This window comes from Danio rerio, chromosome 25 (assembly GCF_052040795.2).
Source record: "Danio rerio strain M-AB ecotype USA chromosome 25, GRCz13ab, whole genome shotgun sequence".
NCBI classification, from domain to species: domain Eukaryota; kingdom Metazoa; phylum Chordata; class Actinopteri; order Cypriniformes; family Danionidae; genus Danio; species Danio rerio.
In genome coordinates, this window is record NC_141045.1 from 7,037,501 (window position 1) to 7,052,707 (window position 15,207).

Sequence of the window (15,207 nt, forward strand, 5' to 3'; positions counted from 1 at the left end):
ATCAGTACTTTAGGGCAGGACTATCGGTACTTCAGGGCAGGGCTATCAGTGCTTTAGGGCGGAGATATCAGTACTTTAGGGCAGGGCTATCAGTGCTTTAAGGCGGGTCTATCGGTGCTTTTACGCAGGGCTTTCAGTCCCATGGGCTAAGGTTATCAGTCCTTTAGGACGGGGATATCAGTAATAAAGGGTGGGGCTATCAGTGCTTTAGAGAAGGCATATCAGTCCTTTAGGGTGGGGCTATCAGTGCTTTAGGGTGGGGCTATCAGTGCATTAGGGTGGGGATATCATTCCGTTAGGGTGGGCATATTACTACTTTAGGGTGGGGCTATCAGTGCTTTAGGGCAGGGCTATCAGTACTTTAGGGTGGGGCTATTAGTGCTTTAGGGTGGGGCTACCATTTCTTTAAGACAGGGATTTCAGTCTTTTAGGGCGAGGTTATCAGTCTTTTACGGTGGGGCTATCATTCCTTTAGGGCAGGGCTATAAAACCTTTAGGGCAGGGCTATCAGTCCTTTAGGGTGGGGCTATCAGTGCTTTAGGGCGGGGCTATCAGTGCTTTAGGGTGGGGCTATTAGTGCTTTAGGGTGGGGCTACCAGTCTTTTAGGACAGGGATATTAGTCTTTTAGGGAGTGCATATCAGCACTTTAGGGCAGGGATATCAGTATTTTAAAGGGTCACGAAACACCAAAACACATTTTTTGAGCTGTTGACAGTGGTATATGTGTCTCACACTGCTAAAAACACTATTAGGACACCTATATTTCACTAAAAAGTGTAAATTGGTTGTTTTTGCGTTATTTCAAGCAAATTCGTACTTCCTGTTTGAAACGAATTTTTGAAGCTGCGTCACGGTCATGACATAATAGCGTTGTATTCCAGCGTGCAGACTGGACGTCTGTGCCTGAGTGAGTCTTATTACGTCTTACAGTGTGATACATTAATGCATGAGTAAGGCTTGGTTCAAACCAATCAGCGCGCTCTATTGTGCAACTTCATTAATATTCATTTGTGTCACCGTGTTTACACCACAAAGACGCCACGTTGTGTTGGCAAAACAAGCGTGAAGTGTTGCTTTTATAGTTTGCTACAGTTAAGTTTCGTTTTCATTTTCTCTCTGTGAGAGCTCAGTCTCACGTGTGGATTAACAGTGTACGCGACGCTCGACAACAATAACTTACATGTCTAAGGAGGATTATTGTTTACCTGAGAGCTGTTCTCATCTGCAAACGCTGAAATCTGGATTTGCTTGTAGTATTCTCTCCATATAGACGCGGCTCTAGTTGCTGGTGATTGTCCTGTCTCTACAGATTTGGTAAGTGAGCGACCAGTGCTCTTTGTTTATTCAGTTTGCTCGTATCGAATTAAGTTAACTATTGCACTGAGTGCAGAAATGTTAGCACCGCATTTAGTGACCGGAATAACACACGCGGCTTTCTGACGCTACCTGCCGTGTGCATCTAAGTTTCCGGGAAATGCGGAGTTTTTTTTTTCTCTCATTCGCCGTGCGGTATCAAACATTGCATGAAAAATACACGCTTAGAGCAGTTCCTCGAATCAAATACCTCGTTTGTCGCGAGGGGCATGAATGAATTCCATGAATGAAAGAGCCAAACTGCAGTTAAAGTCCAACATTTATTAATTCAGCAAATAATTCGACTACAGATGTCCATGTAGGTTAAACACCATCGCTTTCTCCTGTCTGTGTGGGTGTGTATTTTGACTCTGAAACTCGCGCGTGCACAAATAGACACTCCCATACCATCCCACTTTAGTTCCTCCGACACTCCCCCCTAAACAGAGCTGGACACGCCCACTTTTCTGACTTTTTCGAAAGTAGAGGTGTGAAAACACCCTGCTGAAACGAGGGGGTTTCATGGCCCTTTAAGGCAGGGCTATTAGGGTGTGTCTCATTTCTGCCCTGCTTTAGTCCATTCTTTAATCTTCCTCTGAAATCATGCATCGGCTGTTCCAGTTGAATGTACATCCCGATATGGAAAAAAATCTTAAATTTAAGACTAACAAACCAATACTAGCATCTGAAAACATTATTTGGATTTCACGGGGACTTAAAGAGTAAGACGTGTACTGGTGACCCTCACGTTGATGTTGGGGTTGAGGAACTGTGTTCTGGCGTAGCGCGTCAGCATGTTGATGATGACCACCTGACCCCACTCCTCCACGTCGATCAGCAAGTTACACAGCTTACGGTAGTTCTTGTGGATCAGGTCGATGCGGTCAGGACAGACTTCCTCAAACGCCATCACCACACTGCCTGCCACCAGCTAAACACACACACACACACACACACACACACACACACACACAGACAGAGAATTTAGGGATGAAGACTGTACTTCAGTGATGAGCTGAAATGACCGGCTCACTCACTGTGGTTTTATCAGCCAGCAGCTTCTCGATCACTTCAATCAGCTGATCTTTCTGGTCTGGGTCCAGACTGAAGAAAACACACAGACAAAAGACCATCAGCTCTGACAAAGTGCAAACAAGGCTACTAGATCAACTACAGGCTGAACTATTTACCAACTTATCCAGGAAAACTTGTCCAAAGCGACTTACAATTGAGGAGGAATTCAGCGTTTCAACAACAAGAGGCAATACACACAAGAAACCTAAACCCACAACTACAACTTAACCCTGCTAATAAACTGCAGTATGAGCAAGTGTAATGTCTCCGTGTGTGTGTGTGTGTACCTGTGTAGTTTTGGGATGGCATGTGCTGCGGTCTTGCGGACGTATGGAGACATGTCTGACGCCGCCTCTTTGATGGCCAGCATCATGATGGGGACGATGATGGTCACTCTGATGCTGGACAGCACACGCAGAGCGCTCGCTCGGATCAGCTGGTTCGGGTCCTGAAGACAGCACATTTATTCATTCATTTTCTCTTCAGTGTTTGGACTCTCAGTAATGATTAAATCACACTGAACTGAGCTAAACTGAACTGAACTTAAACACTAAAAACTGAACTACACTGTTCCAGTTACTATGACCATTTATGTGAAGCTGCTTTGACACAATCTACATTGTAAAAGCGCTATACAAATAAAGCTGAATTGAATTGAATTGAATTCACCTCTGATGTTCCAATAATGAGTCTCACACATCAGAATTAAAGGTAACTGCCTAAATCTGAACACTAGAGGGCATTTATGCGCCCCTAACACCACACATGGAGAGTGTTTAGTGAGCATTCGGCTATTAGTTCATTAGTGTAATCCAGTGGTGTAAAGTAACTAATTACAAATACTCAAAGTAGTTTTTCTCAGAAATTTTAATTTACTGAGTAGTTTTAAAAATGTGTACTTTTACTTTTCCTTGAGTACATTTTTAGTGCAGTATCTGTACTTTTATTCTCACTACTTTCCTTCAACCTGCAGTTACTACTTTATTTTTTCTTGTCTTGGACTTAGAAAAATCAGACCAGTAGTTCCTGTCCAATCAAATCACACACAGAAGGTGAATTGAATTATAATGAACTACCTCAAGACATGGGTGATTTACATTGCAGCAAACTGCTTGGAAGCATTAAAAGTGTCCAAGAGGATGTACAAAATCTTTACACGCATTAACCCAGAGAGTGTTTAGATCAGGAATGCCTAAACACAGTCTTAGAGGGCTGATGTCCTGGAGATTTTAGCTCCAACTCGCCTAAACACACCTGCACGGATGTTTCTAGAAAGCCTAGTAAGAGCTTGATTAGCTAGCCCAGGTGCGACTAATTAGGATTGGAAGTAAACTTTGCAGGACACCGGCCCTCCAGGACCAAGTATGGCAACCCCTGGTTTAAATGCAAGTCACTGATAAGAAGATGATGGATATTAACTGCACATTATGATGACCAAAATGGCCTTAAACACCCAGCAGACACAAGACAACAATCTGTCAGATTGAAATTGTACCCTAACTTCGTGGAAACGCTGTATTTTTCATCAGAACTCAACGTCAGCCCGATTTCAATGTCCAATGTCCAAAACCAACGAAATATCAACGTCTAATGATGCTTGATGTTGTGTCGACGTTACCACTGTGACATCTATCAGATGTTGAATTTCGGTTGCCATACCTAATGAATAAATTAATAAATCAGTAGGATGTTGGTTTAAGATGATGGCTAGACATTGAATTTTGGTCACCTGACATCACAACCTAAATCTAACCTAATATTAACGTCATTGTGTGCCTGCTGGGCAATAAATGCACAACAGAATGTTAAGTTTACACACACACATCCACAAATTACATGTAAATGCATCAACTTTTAACAGCATAATACTCACTACTCATGAGTACTTTTAAAAGGGCTACTTTTTACTCCTACTTTGAGTAATATTTACAACAGGTACATTTACTCTACTCACACTACATTTTTAGGCAAGTAATGGTACTTTTACTTAAGTATGCTTTTTCAGTACTGTTTCCACCACTGGTGTAATCTCAGTATTATGAGGGGATATGGTGTGTTATTTGTTCAGATTCTGGAAAATTTTCTCTAACTTCTGCGTTTATTACTTAGCAAAGCCTCTTGCAGCATAGACTGAATGTTATTTATCGGATGTACTATATATATATATATATTTTTTTTTTAAGGACAGTTGTTGCAAACAATATATATGGGCTGAATTTAAAATTCACAATCTCCAGAAATGTATATAGGGCTACGTTTTCAGAATGAGCCTGTGTTGTTCTTCATATAGTAAGGGATGAAGTATTATGCGTTTAGATGAATAATGCATTATGTGTATATTTTGCGTTCTTCAGGACCTTCAATCCTCTCTGGAAGGTAGAAATGGAGAGCAGAGCGAGATCCTGCTGCTCTTCAGCGTAGCGCACCAGATACACATACACCAGCTTCTTCACCTGTGACACAAAACATACAGAAAACACACAGTTTAGTGTGTGAGTGTGTGTGTGTGTGTGTGTGTGCTAGTGTGACTCAGCACTCCAGCTCTCAGTGACTCACAAACTCAACCTCGTCACTGTTGCTTATTAACACAGGATTAAAGTTTACTATGAGCTAGAATATCTGACGTCCGGTAAGCTGTGAGGGTTTTCTTTTGCTTTTTTTTATCTCACCTCGATGTTCTTACAGGCCACGTTCTTCACCACTGCAGGGAAAAGATCTGAGGCATTTTTACCACGTGCGATCATCTGTGGAAACACAACCACAAAGACAAACAGATGCTGAGGTTCTGATATATGCTTTGATACACTTATACAGTGACCCTTGGATGGTTAAAATGTACACATTCCATAATAAACTCATTACCTGATGAAACATTACTTTGAAGTTACTTAAATTTAAATTTATTAAATTAAATTAAATTAATAAAAATAAACAAATAAATAAACAAATAACTAATGAAAAAATAAATAAATAAATAATCCAAATCAATAAATAAATAAAATAAAAATACAAACATTTTAAATAATAAAATAAGTAAATAAAATAAAAATAACAAATAATAAAATAACAATAATGATAAATAAATAATAAACAAATAATAAATAATAAATAAATGAAATAAAATACAAATCCTTAAAAAATAAATAAAAAGTAAACAAGCAAACAAATAAAAATAAATAAAATAATAATATAATAAATAAATAAATAGTAAAAAAACATAATAATAAATAAATAATAAATAAATAAATAAAATGAACAAAAATAATAACAATTATAAATGATAAAATAAATAAAATAAAAATAATAAATAATAATTAACTAATAATAAAAATAATAAATAAATAAATTGTAATAAATAAATGAAATAAAAAAAGTCATTAAAAATAAATAAAAAGAAAACAAACAAACAAACAAACAAATACAATAAATAATAAAAAATATAAAAAATACATAAATAAATAAATAATAAATAAATAAATAAATAAATAAAATAATAAATTATAAATTATTATTTAAATAAATAATAAGCCATTTTATCATTTTAAATAAATAAGTAAAAAAAATAAAAATAAATAAATAAATAAATAACATTGTGAGTAAAAACTCATTTGTGAGAAAAAAATGAGAATCACAAGATATTAAACTTGGAAAAACTTCACAAAATGCAAACCTTTTTCCCCTCAATTGTGAATACATGAGTTCAGTGTATATATCTGACTCTTTTGACTGAATTAGTGAGAGAAAAGTGGGACCTGTAGTTTACCTTTTGTTTTTAAAAAACGGTATAAATTGTGACTTTCTTTCTTACTTCTTTTTTTCTCACAACTGTCTTCAATAAATGAGTCATTTAAATTAGCACAGCGAGTGAGTTTTCCTGTGCTCCTACAGGAACGATCTGCCTGTGCTGTGTGTGAATGGAAACAGTATCAGGTGACTGTTTGTGGCCCTGACTGATAAATATTTCAGTTCTGATCTGAGCCTTCACAATAGAGCGACACTAAAACCGCTCATCAATATTAAACGCTTTTTCGCATTTCGGTCCTGTTTTCCAAGGAGCTCGCTGAAAATGGCTTGTTGAAACAGAGCTGATGCAACATTTACAAATAAGCCCAGAGACTTCAGAAAACACACAGCGACCGCGGCATTTACTGCCCTCAGTTGCAGCTTTCTGTCTGTTTACACAGTCATACAATTACTGACATGAGGCCTGATGTGTTTCTCCTGAAATAGTGAAGAATGAATGTAGATTTGTGCATGTATATGTGCTGTATGATGGCTAATCTGATGGGTGAGCTGGGATGTTGCTATTGGTGAACATTGAGTTTAAAGGGGTCCTATTATACTCCTTTTCATAAAGGTGTAAAATAAGTTTCTGATGTGTCTATAGTGTGTATGTGAAGTTTCAGCTCAAAATACTCTATAAATAATGTTTTACAGCTCTTTGAAAATGTTTCTTTTAGGCTTTGATCCAAAATGGGCCGTTTTGGGGACTGTTGCTTTAAATTCGAATGAGATAGTGCTCTTTTTAAAAGAGGGCGGAGCTAAAAATGCCTGTGTGTCAGCATGGCCGCAGATTCAAAACAGGATTAATGGTATCTTAGTGAAAAGCTGTAAATGTGAAAAGAAGCGTCTCTGATTATTGTTTTTTCTTTTCAAAAATAAAGTGAGTTTATTTTTAAAACTAGAGAATATAATTGATGTAGTAATATATATATATTTTTCTTAATTTCTTTTTTTATTTATTTATCTTTATTTCAATTTTTGCCATTTTTTATTGTATTGAAACACAATTATAATTGAGACACCATATAATGAAATTCTGTCTCACAAAATTAAATAAAGCCAGTTTCGTAATTCATATATTTATGTGTGATAAAATGTATATCTACTTATTTTGTTTTTATTTATTTTTTTATTTAATTTGGGGCGAAGCAGTGGCGCAGTAGGTAGTGCTGTCGCCTCACAGCAAAAAGGGGGCTGGGTCGCTGGTTCGAGCCTCGACTCAGTTGGCGTTTCTGTGTGGAGTTTGCATGTTCTCCTTGCATTCATGTGGGTTTCCACCGGGTGCTCCAATTTCCTCCATAGTCCAAAGACATGTTGTACAGGTGAATTGGGTAGGCTAAATTGTCTGTAGTGTATGAGTGTGTGTGTGAATGTGTGTGGATGTTTCCCAGAAATGGGTTGCGGCCGGAAGGGCATACACTGCGTAAAAATGTGCTAAATAAGTTGCTTTGCGTTGCTAAGTCTGCTTTGGCAACCTCGGATTAATAAAGGGACAAAGCCGACAAGAAAATGAATGAATAAATAAATTTAAATTAATTTAATTTTATTTAATTTCACAAAACAAATAATAAATAAATAAAATAAATAATTTCACAAAATAGTCTCACAAAATAAATAAAGCCAGTTTCGTAATTCACATATTTATTAGTAATAAATATTATATCTACATATTTGTTTTTTATTTATTTTATTTTATTTTTTATTTTATTTAATTATTTTTATTTAATATTTTATTTATTATTTTATTTTATATATATTTATTTTTATTTTTATTTTATTATTTTTATACATTTTTTGAAACACAATTAAGATTGAGACAACATATAATGACATTCTGTCTCAAAAAAAGAACAGGGCTAGTTTCACATATTTTTTTATCAAAAAAAATAAATAAATAAAAATGTATATATATATAATTTATGTATTTATTTATTTAATTTTATTTTTTATTTTATTAAATGTATTTATTTTATATATATAAATTATTTTTACATTTTATTATTATTATTTTCCTATTATTTTAGACGATGTGGTGGCGCAGATGGTAGCACGTTCGCCTCACAGCAAGAAGGTCGCTGGTTCGTGCCTCGGCTGGGTCAGTTGGCATTTCTGTGTGGAGTTTGCATGTTCTCCCTGTGTTCGTGTGGGTTTCCTCCAGGTGCTCCAGTTTTAAAACATGTGCTGAAAAAGTTGGCGGATCATTCCGCTGTTTAACTTTTACTCTACTTGCACTACATTTTTATATGATTTTTAGTACTCTTTCCACCACTGGTTACTCCCAACTTAGATGTCCGTACAATAGTGCAGAACCATACAAAATACAACAAAATATATATTTAAATACTACCTTACATGCTTCCGAAATAGAATGAAGATATTTGTAGTTATATATATTGTGGTATATATATGGTTTAAGTCAGAATTATTAGCCCTCCTCCTACTCAAGATACTAGCTTTCAGTTTAAAGTGACGTTCAAGAGCTTAACTAGGTTGATTAGGCAGGTTAGGGTAATTACGCAAGTCATTGTATAGTGATGGTTTGTTCTGTAGACAATTAAAAAAATATTGCTTAAAGGGGCTCATAATATTGACTGTAAAATGGTTTTAAAAACATGTAAATCTGCTATTATTCTAGACAAAATAAAAAATAAGACTTTCTCCAGAAGAAAAAAATGTAGGAAATTCCTTGCTCTGTTAAACATAATTTGGGAAATAATTGAAAAAGAAAAAATAATTTACAGAAGAACAAATAACTTCCCCTGTATAAATATATATGAATAATTTCAGATAAATAAATCTTAATTCAGGAATTTGAGGATATTTTAGATGCTGAAAAACATCATAAATCATACTGGAAAACATTTAAAAAATCAATTTGCGATGCAGTGCAATCAAGTTTTACTCACCGCTACGATGCGCTTCATGGCCTCCAGCTTCAGGGAGTCTTTATTACTGTCCAGCATCTCCTTCAGGTCATCGTGTCTGAAGGAATCAAGCACAAAAGACAGAAGTTTCACCAGCTGTTCTTGCTCCTTTAACAATCTCAGGAAGGTGTCCATTTTAAGATCATTGACAGAAACTCATCTCAGCCCTGCAGACCTTCAGCAGCTCAGAAGAACAAACCAGAGAAAATATAATTAAGACCTCCATCAAAAGCATTCGCACACATCTGACAAAAACACACCCATAAATGCCATCCGCTGCATGATTTCCTGTTTCATAAGCGCCACGTGGAAAGACATTAAGCGCTTCTCATTCTCATTTAGATCCTGTTTATTTCAGGACATCAGTGAATTGATGAGATTCTGAGATGCTTCTGTTAAGAAAAAGACTTTAATTGGGACACACCATTCATATTCATTTTCCTCCAGCTAAGTCTCTTATTTATCAGGGTCGCCACAGCGGAATGAACCGCCAACTATTTCAGCATATGTTTTATGCAGCGGATGCCCTTCCAGCCACAACACAATACAGGGAAACACCCATACACACTCATTCACACACTATGGCCAATTTGTGTTTGGACTGTGGGGGAAACCAGAGCACCCGGAGGAAACCCACGCCAACACGGGGAGAACATGCAAACTGGCCTAGCCGAGGCTCGAACCAGAGGCTTTCTTGCTGTGAGGCATTTGTGCTAACCACTGAGCCACCGTGTTGCCCTACGTGTTTATATTAATGTTTTTGTTTATTTATGTAGCACAGTTGTTGTTATGGTCACCTGGCGGCTGCAGATCACTGGACTACAAATCCACCATTTATGGACTACAAGACCCAGTCATGCATCACATACACACACACACACAACCAGTTCTTGATCCTGACTGATTGCAAACACACAGCTGATGCTGCTTAAGTACTGATTACAAACACATACAGTTGAAACCAGAAGTTTACATACACTCTAAAAAAAGGAACATAACTATTTTTTTTAAATGTCTGATGGTAAATCATATTAAATGTTTACTATTTTAGGTCTGTTAGGATTGCCTAACTGATTTACATTTGCTAAATGCCAGAATAAATATATATAATAAATAAATGTATATTTTTTTATTAATTCCTAGACAGGTGACGCAGTGGCACAGTAGGGTAGTACTGTCGCCTCAAAGCAAGAAAGTCGCTGGGTCACTGGTTCGATCCTTGGCTGAGTTGGCGTTTCTGTGTGGAGTTTGCATGTTCTCCCTGCGTTCGCGTGGGTTTCCTCCGGGTGCTCCGGTTTCCCCCACAGTCCAAAGACATGCGATACAGGTGAACTGGGTAAGCTAAATTGTCCGTAGTGTATGAGTGTGTGTGTGAATGTGTGTGTGGAAGTTTCCCAGAGATGGGTTGCAGCTGGAAGGGCATCTGCTGCATAAAAATGTGCTGGATAAGTTGGCGGTTCATTCCGCTGTGGCGACCCTGGATTAATAAAGGGACTAAGCCGACAAGAAAATGAATGAATGTATAATTCCTAGAAAGTCAAAAGTTTACACACATTTCCTTGGTATTTTTTTAGCTCTGCTTTTAAACTGTATAACTCTGGTCAAATGTTTTGAGTATCCTTTCACAAGCTTCTCACAATAGTTTGAAGGAAATTTGGCCCATCCCTCCTGACAGAACTGGTGTAACTGAGTCAGATTTGTAGGCGGTCTTGCTCGCACAACTTTTTTTAACAAATTTTCTTTAGGATTGAGCTCAGGGCTTTGTGATGGCCACTCTAAAACATTCCCTCTGTTGTCCTTAAAGCACATTGTAACTAATTTGGCAGTATGCTTAGGGTCATGGTCTTTTTGGAAGAACCATTTGTGGCCAAGTTTTAATTTCCGGGCTGATGTCTTGAGATGTTGCTTCAGTATTTCTTCATAATGTTCTTTCTTCATGATGCCATCAATGCTGTGAAGTGGACAGTCCCTCCTGCAACAAAACAGCCCCACAACATGATGCTGCCACCCCCATACTTCACAGTTGGGATTGTGTTCCTAGGCTTGTAAGCTTTCCTTTTTGTCCTCCAAATGTAACACTGGTCATTATGGCCCAACAGTTGAATCTTAGCTCCATCAGATCACAGGACATGTCTCCACAAATTAGTCTTTTCCCAGTGTAATTTAGCAAATTGTAATCTGGCTTTTTTGTTGATTCTGGCTTGTTGATTTTCCCATATTGTCACACAAGGAAGCAGTGTGTTTGAGGTTTTCCTTAAATACTATTCTACAGTTGTGCCTCTAATTAACTCAAATGTTGTCAATTAGCCAATCAGAAACTTCCACAACCTTGACATCATCATCAGAGCTTTTTCACACATCTTATTGTATGTAAACTTGACTTTTAAGAAAAGTTATAACAATTTCTTAACAAATCTCTCTCATTATTCTGCCATTAAGCATAACAGAAACAAATGTGATAATCCTAGCTTGCCTAAAAGAGAAAAAGTTTAGTCACGTTAACATCCGATGTTTTTTAAATGGTTATGTGCCTTTTTATCCAGTGTATGTAAACTGTAGGCTATGACTTACTTTAACACACTCATTGCTGAGTCTTGCTAAACTGTTAGGTCATACCTGTCAACCCTCCCGTTTTTCTCAGGATTCTCCTGCATTTCCCTGTTCTATCCCGCTATTATCCCGTAAAGATATTTTCCCGTATTTCTCCCGTATTTTCAGTCTTTCTCTGAACAGCCGAGCCTCCCTATGCACAACCCATACCGCCGAACCACCAGGGGTCGCCCCTTGCTCTGAAACGTGAGTCTTCTGTGCTTTCGCTTTGTTTAGGAATGAAAACACTTATAAATAAATATTAAAAACAGCGCGATTCCATTTCCTTTCTATTACAGGTGCTGTCACCAATCCTATACAATCCTCAAAACAGTCATATAATGGTGCATGACTGTCAGCTGACGTGCTCCATAGTGATAAACAGACGCTGTTTCCCAAACGGATTCTGTACACGCGATTTGAAGCAGAGAGAAAGTCTGGCATTATACAAACATAATTAATAATACTAACATATAAGGATGTCGATCTTGGTGTTTTTTTTTCCCCCAAACACAACTAATTTCGTCTTAAATAAGCATAAAAGGTTAGGAAAGCATTCTGCATTTTTAAAGTGACACCTCTTATTCAATGTAATAAAAAAAAATCGTAATAAATGAGAGATTCATTCGTTGCTCTTCAATCAGAATGTGTAAGTTATACAGTGGAGAAACGGCTAATGAGATTGATAGCTTGATTCTATTTCATTATAATAGCTATTAATATTAATAAGCTGCAGTTTGCTAATGTATTTGCTTCTAATGTATATATTTATTTTTCTTTTGTTAATAATAATAATAATAATAAAACATATTACTGACCATTTAACTGTTTATGTACAATGAAACAGCTGTAAGTGAACATATTTAGTAATTTGGGGATTGTTTTGAGGTGGGGGAGGGGGGAATCACTTATTATGGTGGGCGTATCCCTTATTTTCACATCCCAATGTTGACAGGTATGTGTTAGGTAAACATTATGACGCATTTTCCTTTGTCTTGCTTTGCCGTGTTTTCATCCTAGCCTTGTTTTATTGTTTATCCCTGTCTGCTGCCTGCCTTCTGACCACTCGCCTGTTACTTTGATCACGATTCTGGATTGCCCGTATAAATCTGTTTGCTCCTGTGTTGACTGTTGCTTGCTGGACCGTTCCATTTAATAAACCCTGCGTTTAGATCCGCGTTCCCTGTTTTCAGCATCCACGGTCACCGTTACAGTGGTTACTGTTACAGAGGAATGACAAGCAATCTCAACTTGACTGTGTAAAGATCAGTGGAGTGAGAGATGGAGAGATGAACGAGTGTCTTGTTTTAGCTCTCTCTCATCATTAATCACACTAACACACTGACATCTGTTCACACATACAGTACACACACATTCACACATAAGCCGACTGAATGAATATACTGGATCTATCGCGCTTGGAAAGGTGCTGGGTTGTTGTAACCCAACGTTGGGTCAAATAAGTTGTGTTTTACATTTAATTTAAATAACACTTGGGCGGTGTAGTGGCGCATTGGGTAGAGCTGTCGCCTCACAGCAAGAAGGTCGCTGGTTCGAGTCCCAGTTGGGTCAGTTGGCATTTCTGTGTGTAGTTTGCATGTTCTTCCCGTGTTGGCATGGGTTTCCTCTGGGTGCTCCGGTTTCCCCCACAGTCCAAACACATGCGCTATAGGTGAATTGGGTAAACTAAATAGTCTGTAGTGTATGTGTGTGAATAAGAGTGAATGGGTTGCAGCTGGAAGGGCATCCACTGCATAAAACATATGCTGGTTAAGTTGGCAGTTAATTCCACTGTGGCGACCCCTGATTAATAAAGGGACTAAGCTGAAAAGAAAATGAATGAATAACACTTTTTAACCCAATCAATTAAATCAATTATGCTCTGATTTTTTTTTAAGTTGCTTGTTTTGTGGCAGTGATGTCTCAATTTCTTTCTGTTTTAACCATTTTAAATAATGTATTCAGATCTATTTATTCATTCATTTTCCTTTGGCTTAGTCCCTTTATTAATCAGGGGTCGCCACAGGGGAATGAACACCCAACTATTCCAGATGCAACCCAGCACTGGGAAACACCCATACACTCCCATTCACACACATAAACTATGGTAATTTAGTTGTGGAAACCGGAGCACCCGAAGGAAACCCACACCAACAAGGGGAGTACATGCAAACTCCACACAGAAATGCCAACTGACCCAGCTGGAACTCAAATTAGTGACCTTCGACAGTGCTGAGCCACCGTGACGCTCCTTATTCAGATTTATGTTGTTGGTATTATTTAATTTTAGCAATTTTAACACATCGAAGGTGACTGTACAATGTTTTAAATGTTGCAAATGTTAATATTACAATTAAATGTTTTTAAATTTCAAAGAATTAATGTAAGACCAAATATTTTCGACATTGATATTATTTTTTAAAAATTAAGTAGCAAATCATCATATTATTAAAATTTCTAAATAATGATTTTACAAAAGAATCAGCAATAAAACACATTTAAATTGAAAACAGGTATTTCAATTGTGATATTATTTCATTTAAATTTAGAATTTTATAGTATTTTTGTTTTCGATCCCATTTGTAAGAGCAACAAATAATAACTTGACTTCTAGTTGATCATTTGAAAAACTGGTTCTAATAGAAATCAGTCAAGTTTGGTGAAGGAAAAAATCATGGTTTGGGGTTACATTTAGTATTGTGGCGTGCGATGGATCTGCAGAGTGGATGGCAGCATCAACAGCCCGAGGTATCTAGGCATTTGTGCTGCCCATTACATTACAAACCACAGGAGAGGGCAAATTCTTCAGCACGATAGCGCTCCTGCTCATACTTCAGCCTATTATGTCATGACCGTGACGCAGCTTCAAAAATTCGTTTCAAACAGGAAGTACGAATTTGCTTGAAATAACGCAAAAACAACCAATTTACACTTTTTAGTGAAATATAGGTGTCTTAATAGTGTTTTTAGCAGTGTGGGACACATATACGACTGTCAACAGCTCAAAAAATGTGTTTTGGTGTTTCGTGACCCTTTAAGATGTTTGCGATTCAGAATGTGTGTAAAACTGACATCATACAGACGTCTGCCAGACGTTTGTATACAGCAGGTGCTTTCCAGATCAAAAGATCTTTAACAGACATCTTGCAGACGTATACAGACACAAAATATCTAATACAATGGTATTTCAACCTTTATACCATTAAAAGGGATAAATCAAGTAAATAATTTCTTATATTAGTATTACTTAATTGTTTAGATTTTTAAAAGGCACATTAACTTCTTTCACATTTATACATGGATCGATAATTGCAATAATTTGACCATAAACAGCTGAAAAAATTTATTGAAATAAAAATTTATTCTGTCACAAGGGGGCGCTTTAGGAGCGCTGAAATATTACGGTTTCCCTGGTAATGACTGTACACAAATCAGTATTATATGCGGCCAAAATGGTCGCAATTTCGAGCCCTGCATTAGCAG

General features: G+C 37.0%; 1 protein-coding gene across 26 annotated transcripts in view; it reads right to left on the bottom strand.

Moving 5' to 3' along the window:
• Nucleotides 1-15,207, bottom strand: part of ap3b2 (adaptor related protein complex 3 subunit beta 2) — a 73,004-nt gene that overhangs the window by 39,019 nt on the left and 18,778 nt on the right. For all 26 annotated transcript variants that reach the window (XR_015525920.1, XR_015525919.1, XR_015525918.1 and 23 more), the window contains exons 2-7: nucleotides 9,118-9,193; nucleotides 5,098-5,172; nucleotides 4,786-4,881; nucleotides 2,716-2,876; nucleotides 2,392-2,458; nucleotides 2,103-2,285 (exon numbers count right to left, since the gene is read on the bottom strand). Coding sequence is in view for 14 of the 26 variants with exons in the window: in XM_087311392.1 (XP_087167518.1) it covers nucleotides 2,103-2,285; nucleotides 2,392-2,458; nucleotides 2,716-2,876; nucleotides 4,786-4,881; nucleotides 5,098-5,172; nucleotides 9,118-9,193 (658 nt within the window). In the remaining 12 variants the exon portion in view is untranslated. The remainder of the gene's footprint in view (nucleotides 1-2,102; nucleotides 2,286-2,391; nucleotides 2,459-2,715; nucleotides 2,877-4,785; nucleotides 4,882-5,097; nucleotides 5,173-9,117; nucleotides 9,194-15,207) is intronic.